General features: G+C 39.8%; 2 protein-coding genes across 2 annotated transcripts; both read right to left on the reverse strand.

The window, feature by feature from the left end:
* Positions 1-4,825: 4,825 nt before the first annotated feature.
* LOC145992401 (uncharacterized) lies at positions 4,826-6,829 on the reverse strand. Its single transcript, XM_083128782.1, has one exon. It carries the CDS (start codon positions 6,827-6,829, stop codon positions 4,826-4,828), a length of 2,004 nt encoding a protein of 667 aa, XP_082984908.1.
* A 920-nt stretch (positions 6,830-7,749) lies between these two features.
* On the reverse strand, positions 7,750-8,931 carry LOC145992402 (uncharacterized). Its single transcript, XM_083128783.1, has one exon. It carries the CDS (start codon positions 8,929-8,931, stop codon positions 7,750-7,752), a length of 1,182 nt encoding a protein of 393 aa, XP_082984909.1.
* Between the last annotated feature and the right edge of the window lie 810 nt (positions 8,932-9,741).

A 9,741-nucleotide genomic window follows, 5' to 3' on the forward strand; every position in this document is an offset into this window, starting at 1 on the left:
GAAGATTCAGCAGTCTCTACATCTCTAAGAAACGGACATGCGCAGTTCGTGCTCTCGCAGAAGCCGCAGCAGAAGCCTCGCTTCTTACTCCCTTCCAGTTTTGTCCGCGGGGTTCAAGTGATTGATCGATTGATTTTGGTGTTTTAAGTCCACTTTTTGCACAGTAAGGCTAATCGGGACTGGACCTACAGATTAAAGTGGGATCCGAACCACTAAGTGCCTCCACCGGGTATCGAACCCTGGACCACGATGACGCTACCACTGTGCCACCGGGAGGCCCTCGAGGTTCAAGTTTGAAGCACATTCATTACATATTCAATCTTCTCTTTGTATCGTTTTTGCGCCGAACGTCTTGGAATTAATGCAAGATTGTGCCAGAGAAGGATGAGTAGAAATGAAAAAAGCTGGAATTAAATGCGATGAATTAAAATAAAACAAATGTCACAGCACGCCCCTGCTCAATGATTTTCAGAATATTCTAAATAAATTTTATACAGATCTAATCAAGGGTGTACAATTTGGGTGACTCTGGAAGCGCATCTATCTTCACACTCAAATAGTGGGAACAAGTATGAACAAGATTCATACACAGAGGAATAGATGAGAGAGAGAGAGAGAGATTACCATAGAAATAATGAGACAGAAGTATCAAATGTCAAGAAACGTCGGAAGAATGAAATTTTAATAGAAATAGAGAACAGGGTAAGAAACATAGAGAGAGAAAAGTAAGACAAACAGGGCTAAATTAGCAGAGAAAGGGACATAGGAAAAGACAGAAAGAAAAAGAGAGCAAAAAGGGAGGAAGATAAAGAAAAGTAAGAGAAGATGACAGAAAGAAAGAACGGCATAAGGCAGCAAAGAAAGAAGGAAAATGGAGAATGTAGAACGAGATAGAATGTATTGGGTAAAAGAGAGATTGTGGATAACTACAGAAGAGCCACGTGGAAATATTTTGTCTTCCCTGTAACCCATCTCTGGCGATGCCTTTGGATCTGGTTTTAAACCATTCAGAATATCCGTGTCACACGTCACTTATTTATTTTATTCCCTGACCCACAGATCTGTATAAATTCGGATTTTTAGAGTCAATTATCAGTATTTTACGTTTTTTACATATTTCTTTATATTTTATCGGAGTTTCTCTTGTTACATCAAAATTAAAATAATTTAATGTACACAGTTTTAACACATATTTGGTTATATCTGTTAAAAGTTTTCCTCTGTACATATCTTTAGAACACTTCTTCCAGCAAAGCCAAAAATATCCATTATTGATTGATTGATTTGGTTTATTTTAATTTGCTTTTGTGCCACTTTTACTAATCACTACCACTTGATGAAATTGAATAAAGGACATTCACAATGATCGAGATTCCAACCCAAGACCTCTTGCATCGTAACGTTCACGGAGGTCGGCACCATATAATGTCTATATCAGTGGCGTAGCGTGATTCTATGAAAGGTGTAAGGCTTCCTTAGATAAACCTGATCTGAATATTGGATAAAGAAAACCCAAATATACTCGTATTTTAACTAAATAGAATCTATTTGAATGTAAGTCATGCATGGGCATACTCAATTTCAAACATAAAATGCACACACTCTATGTTAACAATAATAGCATATGTATGTATTACTTAATGAAAATTCTCATTTATACTGTAACCCGATCCGACGATCCATTAGTCTGAACACCTCAATCACGTCGTCGTAGAATCGGGAGTTTCTGGTCAATGTCTTTAGCAGCTCCTTTTCAATGGATATCAGTCCCAAGTCAGATTTCCTTGCTTGAGTCTGTGTGCTGCGTTGAAATGTGTGAATCCTCTTCAGTGCAGAAAACTACTTTTCCACCGACGAGCTTGAGGCAGAAACAGTGAGGAAGAATTCTGTTAGTTTGTACACTTGTTCAACAGCTTCATTCAAATGGGTAGTACGCAGGTACTCATGAAGTTCAAACACACTCATTACTCGATATTCGGCTTCAGAATAAATTACCTGTAGCTCAACTTTCAACTGGTAGCAATTGACAAATTTCGCATACAGCTTAGTTAACCACACAAACTCTTCTTCTGGAAAGGCCATGTCATATTTTTATTCTTATTGTGCTTTTTCTTCCACTAAAAAGCCATTTGTGGGAAATGCGTAAGATACAATTTGCAAATGCAAATGCATTCGGAAATATTACTCATTATCATGGTTACGATATTTGCGCACATTTTGAAAAGCATATCAAGCAACATAGTCAAAGGAAAAGGTAAAAAAAAATCTGTAAATCATAACGCTAAGTATTACGTGCATGCTTTTAACATTACGGGCAACTGGGATGCACGCGCCTAACTTTGCGGGCGCTGCCGGATATAGGATTGCCAGACATTCCTCTTTTATCTTTAACTTCGCTGCTTCTAATGAAGGTAATATCCAACATTAAAACATCTCTTTGTGAACTTAATAGTTAGTTTACACATTTAAAATGACACCCGTTTTGTTAGCTACACCTCCCGTCAAGCATTGTTGAAACAACACGGGAGTCAGGATTGGCATGTTTAAAACAAAAGTGTTTAAAACACTTTGTTTTAAACGTTTAAAACACACGGCTCTGTTTTTTTACAAATGTTTTAAACGTTTAAAACAATGTGTTTTAAACATTTTTTTTACAAGTGTTTAAAACACATTTTGGTTGTATATATTTTGTAGTCTGTGATAATTTTTTTGTTAGGCAACCCTCTTTTCATTGAATCTGTGTCAATTAATCCGTGCTGTGCAGGTCTCACTTATCGTACAACACTTGAGCAACCTTATGTTCTGACGTCACGAGAGAAAGCTTTTTAATTTTAGGCTAATTCGCGATTAAAATTACCACCTGAGCGCTAGTGTCGCTTCTAATATGGCCGCTCTAAGTAGGATAAATCTTTGTTTACATTCAGCAGTAGTTCAAAATAGCAGCGTGTTGTCATGACTGGTATGGTAGAAAACGTTTAAATTACGCATTATTTTTAAATATTGCGAATGCTATGTGAATTCCAGTTACTCTAACAAATGTGAAGCTGTACTGAGAACGAAGCATTTAATTATGATAGGCAAAAATAACACGGTTGATTGATTGATTGAGTTGGTGTTTTAAGTCCACTTTATGCACAGTAAGGCTAATCGGGACTGGACCTACAGTTTAAAGTGGGATCCGAACCACTTGTGCCTCCACCGGGTATCGAACCCGGGACCCCTTGATTACAAGGCGACGACGCTACCACTGCGCCTGCGGGGAGGCCCTAAAAAATAACACGGAAAATGCAGACGAAACTATGTATACGCACTGGTTGTCCAAAGCAGTGCGTTATCATCTGCACGTCATGTTGTAACTGGGGTTCTCGGAAATTATTTGAAGATAAAGGAATTGAAATTGACCTGTACTTAAAAAGCTGGGACAGGAGAAAATTGCGAACGTATCGTTACAGTTCTTTCTCGAAAGAGAAAGGCTGGTTTAATAATAATATTCACGATTTCATGACCAGGCTATACTCAATGAAAAAGGACATCATACTGAATGAAACAGTAACATTAGCATGTCCACTTTTTTTTCTGGTTACATTTGACATTAATTCATTCTCAAACTATTTTCATCTTCTCTCTTAATCGACTTGCACCTGTTCCAAATTTCACACATACGTAATACCGGTAATACATGGACGCATTTTGTAAGACGCTTCATGATTTTTCGGAAAAAAAGAAAAAGCTTTATTTATAAAGTACAATTTAAAACTTTACTTTCATGGTAATATCTCTCGAAAAATAAAGTAAGCAGACTCGTGCATTCTTCGTAATTTCCTTGCCGAATTACAGTGTTATATCCCCCATACCAATCTTCTGTCAATTACGTTTTCCCTGATTTATTAACAAATTTCATTTTGTTGATTCCACGGGGTGGAAACACATGAAAACTTTTAATTTGTTCTGACCCATAAAACGATTTAGAGCAAAAAAAAAACAAAGAAAAAACAACTGGACAGTAGACCTTACTCTCTCGCATATTCCCCATGCTTTAAACGACTTCAACCACAACGTATCCTACTTAGAGTACTTACTGAAAATCCCACCAGATGGCATATCGGTTAATTTTAATCGCGAATTGCCTATGTTGTTAGGTTAGGCAGACTAGCTATGTATGCACAAGGTAGCAAAATTGTTGTGCGACAAGAAAGACCCGTGCTTTACTGTAGAAATCGAAAACTCTCAGTTTCTTGTTTCGTATCGTCCTGTAAGTTTGAGACTGGTGGAAGCTGGAAATGGAAACTAATATCTGAATACACAATGCGTGATTTTGATCATGACGTGATTTTTTTTCTTTTGCGATACGATTCATTGGTCTGTATAACTGAATGAAGCGCAGATGCTTACTTTTGGTAACATAATTTTGTACTTTGAAAGATAAATTGATCTGGAGAATCTATTATGACACTGTTGCGGTAATGACCGACTTATAATTCGTTGAGACTCTGGTTATTTAAGTTAACTGTTTTACCTTAGGCGTAGTTCTACCACATGAATAACACGGTACATCGATTTAGATTTTAGAATATTTATAATACTAAATAATACATAAATGGTATGTAGAACCGTAATTACAACTGTCTAATATCGTAGATAATAGGAGACGCGCGCGTACTATGTTGCACGGCCGAGCTCACATGAGCAAGTCAGTCTCTTCGCTGCGCGCGCATGCGCCGCACACGGCCCGCAGCAGAATGCTTTCATTCCCATACTCCCCCCGATTGAATTAACATAATTCAACTAATCTCCGTCTTTACCTATGGGGAGGAGCACAATTTTACTAACACTTCTTCTGAAAACTCCGTCTTTCGTTTTCACTGTCACTACACGCACTAGTCCATCGTTCCCCAGGATTCACCGCTTCCACCTTAGCTAGTTTCCACTGTAGTGGGGGTACGTCGTCCTCCTTCAGCAGTACAACTGACCCTGGAGATAAGTTCTTCGTGGAGGATGTCCACTTCTGACGTTGTTGAAGGGAATGTAGATATTCTTTATTCCACTGCTTCCAAATGGATCTTCTAATCTTCTGTATCAGCTGGTATCTGCTGAGTCTATTGTCAGGTATGAGGGTAAGGTCAGGTTCTGGGAAGGTTGTTATGGGTCTGCCAATGAGAAAATGCCCTGGAGTTAATATCTGGTAATCTGATTCGTCGGGTAAAATGCAAAGTGGTCTTGAATTTAATATTGCTTCAATCTGGCAAAGTAACGTAATTAACTCTTCGTAGGTTAGTATGGTGCTTCCCATCACTCTACGTAGATGATGTTTTAGCGATTTAATCGCCGCTTCCCAGAGTCCACCGAAATTTGGCGCTCTTGGCGGTATGAATTTCCATTCAAAGTGCTCATTTGCAGCGTAGTCTTGAATGACATCTTGAAACTGGGTAGATTCAAACATATTGCGTAGTTCCTGAAGTTCTCTGTGTGCACCTCGAAAGGTACTGGAGTTGTCACTGTAAATGGCTGCGCATTTTCCTCTTCGGGATATAAATCTTTTCAATGCAGCTAAAAATGCTTCAGTTGTTAAATCGGTAACAATTTCAACGTGTACAGCCTTCGTTGAGAAACACACAAAAAGTGCAATGAAACATTTTCTCGTCGCTTTGCTCCTTGGCGCTCCAGTCTTTATCCTTATCGATCCCGCGTAGTCTACGCCACTGTACATGAATGGATAAGCTGCTCGAATTCTGTGCTCAGGTAGATGTCCCATCAGTTGTTTACTAGCTTCTGATTTAAGTCTATGGCATTTAATACAATAGTGTAGGATGTGCTTAACTATTTGTCTTCCCCGGACGATCCAATATTTTTGTCTGATAGAGGAAAGTAGTAACTGTGTTCCAGCATGAAGTAATCTGCGATGTTCGTATTCAATTAACAGCCGTGTAAGATGGGCCTTAGGAGGCAAGATTATCTGATGTTTAGCCTCAAAAGCTAGATCGCTGTTTTGTAAACGTCCGCCCACGCGAATAATGGAATCGGCGTCGAGAAATGGATACAGATCTTTTATTCCACTGTTCGGAGAAACTTCTCTCTCGTGAGTCAAGTCTTCTATTTCCTTCGCGTAGAATAAGGCTTGCGTTGCTTTAATGCACGTATCTGTGGCTCGTTGCAAATCCTTGGCATTCAGTTTCGAAGTACAAACATTTCTCTTCGTGGGTCCCTTGCAATTATCAATGAAAATATGACAAAGTGCAATAACTCTTATCATTCTCAAAAGGTTAGAGAATCTCATAAGAATTTCATCTGATTTGTGGGTAGTTACCAATGAGGTTATTTTCACCTTCCTTCGTTCTGGTACTTCTGTAGGTGGATTCATTCCAAAACTGATCTCGTTGATGGCTAAATTCGGATCTTTATCTGATTGGCTTAGAAATGCTGGTCCTTGTAACCAAAGTGAGTTTCCCTTTAGCTTCAGGGGTTCGACTCCTCTCGATAACATATCAGCAGGATTATCCTTTGACCTTACATGCCGCCAATCACACACCTGCGTGTACTCCTGTATTTGAGCCACTCTATTTGCCACAAAGGGTTTCCATGTCTCTGGGTTCTTTGCAATCCATGCCAAAACAATCTGCGAGTCTGTATATAAATATATCTTGTTTATTTGGAGATTCAATAAAGGTATCACTTTATTAACTAATTTTGCCAAGATAAGTGCTGCGCACAGCTCATGGAGAGGCAAAGTTATTTTCTTAATCGATGCAACCTTCCCCTTGCTGCACAATAACCGTGAATTAACTTCTCCTCCTGCAGTTACAGTTCTGACGTAAATGCACGCGCCGTACATTCTCAGACGCGTCAGAAAACCCCGTGAATTTGAATGTTTATTATCTTCCCTTTAGGTAAAATACATCGTGGAACCTTAATGTCTGAAATGTGGCATATTTGTGCTTGTAAAGCCTTCCATTCGTTTAATACATCGGAAGGTAACTCGTCGTCCCAGGATACATTTAATTTCCATAGTTTCTGTAGAAACTGTTTAAACAGTACAATAACAGGCCCAATAATTCCGAGCGGATCGAAGAGTTGCGCGATTTGACTGGCAACCCTGCGCTTGCTTAATGTTTCTTGAACGTTCAAATCGTAGCAGGCCAAATTGTTTTCTTTCTTTGCACGTATCGTCGAAAAGCTTTGTTTATCGTAAGGAGGTTTGCTGCAGCCAGCAGCCGTACTGTTTCTTTGATTGTTGATAGCTGGGTGATTGTTTACACATCAAGCGTTGGTGTCTGCTTTCTCTGCTTGATCCCGCGTAGGGGAAATTTTAATGCATTTCTTCCTCCCGTCGGCTGGATTGCTGCGTGGATGGTAGGTTGTAAGATGATGTTTCTTCGCCGGTGCGAGTGTAGCCATCTCAGCATGGCGTTCTGGCGCTAGCGCTGAATCTCCGGCCGTTAATATGCAAAGAGTGTCGGCGGTGGTATTCCAATTGACACCTAGAGTTTTTGTACTGTTGTCGTTAAACAGAATCGTGTCTTTAACTTCCCGTAGCTCTAAAGGTATAGTTTCCATTACTCTTGCAGAATTGGATGCCCATTTTCGTAGCTTAAATCCTCCTGTCGATAATAATGCTGACAGTTCTTTACGTAGATTAATGGCTTGATTCTCGTCTTCTTGCCCTGACAGCAAGTCATCTATATATAAGTCTCTCTTCAGTATGTCAGCAGCTTGTGGATAGTTGTGCATTTCGTCTGTCGCTAGTTGCTGTATTCATTTAGTTGCTAGATATGAGCTAGATGTCAGACCATAAGTTACAGTGTTTAATTCGTAGATCATCAGTGGTTCGTCGTGAGATTTTCTCCACAACATGCACTGTAATTTCCTATCAGAAGGGTGCATATGAATCATCCTATACATCTTCTCAATATCAGATTTCAGAGCAATTATATGAGTCCTGAAGCGAAGCAGTAACCCGAACAGGTCTTCTTGTAGAACCGGTCCTGCACTTTGTAGGCAATTGAGTGACCTGCCACTGGTCGTTTTTGCTGAACCGTCGAATACGACCCGTACTTTCGTCGTGGAGCTGGCTGTATTCACAACTGGGTGATGGGGGATGAAATATCGGATGTCTTCCGTTGCTGGTGCCTCTCGCACTTCCTGCACTGCTTGCATGTGGTGTAATCTCTCGTACTCGTTCATAAATTCCACATATTCTTCTTTCAATTCCAGTTCTCTATCTAGTCGGCGTTCTAACTGTAAAAATCTGGAGTGTGCATGTTCCAAAGATTCCCCTAATGCTGATCTATCTTCCGTCAAAGGTAAGCGTACCGTGTAAGTGCCATCTTCATTCATATCTGTAGTTTGGCGAAACTGTGCTTCCATTTTCTTTTCTTTAGGCGACATAATTTCTTCCGACAAATCTTCCACCGACCAGAAACGATGTAAGAGCATTTCCAACGGCTCAACCTGTATGAAGAATGATCTGCTTGGATGTGACGTTGTACCTGGAGTGTTGCCCACTACAATCCAGCCAAACTGTGTATTTTGTAACGTAGGATAAGGTCCTTGTTTCGACATCTTCTCTGGCAGTAAGATATCGAAAAATATACTTGCAGAAATTAAAATGTCAATCCTTGCAGGGACATTGAAGTTTTCATCCGCCAGGTCAATATCTGTAGGTATCTCCCATGTTGAAATATCCATTTTTTCTGCAGGCAAACGTTCCGTAATATTTTTCAAGGCAGAACATTGTGCTTCTATTGTAAATTCATTGAATCTTGATTTTAATTCCACATTCACAGCAAAAGGTGAATTTACAGAGTTGGAACTTATTCCCTGTATCAACGTATTTTGTCTCTGTCTTCGTAACCCAAGACGTTGTACCATATCCATGCTAATGAGGCTCACTTGAGACCGGGTCCAATAAGATGCGGCAGGGCAAGTATTTTCCATCTTTGTCCTTTGCTAGAACACAGGCAGTAGCCAGCAAAACATTTTGGTTCTTATTCTTTACTGAATACGATGAACTGGTTCCCTCTCCGACTTGAGGGTTGGAAACATTACAAACGATTGAGAATTTGCTTCGTTCGCAGCTGATCTTCCTGGAGGGAGGGGAGGTACACGGCGCTCGCCACCCCTTTCTTCGTGCAAACTCGTGTGATGACGCAACCTACAGGATCTGCAAGAGCCGGCTTTACAATTTAACACTGAGTGATTAGCAAAGCGCAAACAATTCGTGCATATGCGGTTCTCATGCAGGAATTTATATTTCTGTTTATTCGTCAATTTCAAAAATGACTGGCATCTGAATAAAGGATGAAAAGGAGAGGCATCCTTGCAATAGATGCAGCTTTTACCCGATGCAGTAAAATACGTGTTAGATGCTTGTGGCGTTCTTGGCCTGATGTTACTAACAGCTGGTGACCTTGAAAACGGCTTCGTCGATGTCGAAGGTTCATTTGCTTCGAATTTCTGTAGAGAGTTGCAATTAGCTTCTAAAAATATAAGCAATTCTTCGATGGTACTGAATTCTGTGTTGCTTGATTGTTTTTCAAAGTCTCTTCTCGTACATTTATCGAATTTGGCTGAAAGATACTGAACGAGAAAAATATCAATTAGGTCCGCGTCTCCCTGACTGTTTCTTAATGCTTGTATAGAACTTCTAATCGTAGTCGTGAACTTTCTTAATTCTGTTACACTTTCCTTAGTGACCGAAGATACATTCAAAATGTCATTTACGTAAGCAGCGGCTATTAACTTTGG

The sequence above is a fragment of the Lepisma saccharinum genome, chromosome 9, assembly GCF_977018435.1.
Source record: "Lepisma saccharinum chromosome 9, izLepSacc3.1, whole genome shotgun sequence".
Taxonomy (NCBI): Eukaryota; Metazoa; Arthropoda; class Insecta; order Zygentoma; family Lepismatidae; genus Lepisma; species Lepisma saccharinum.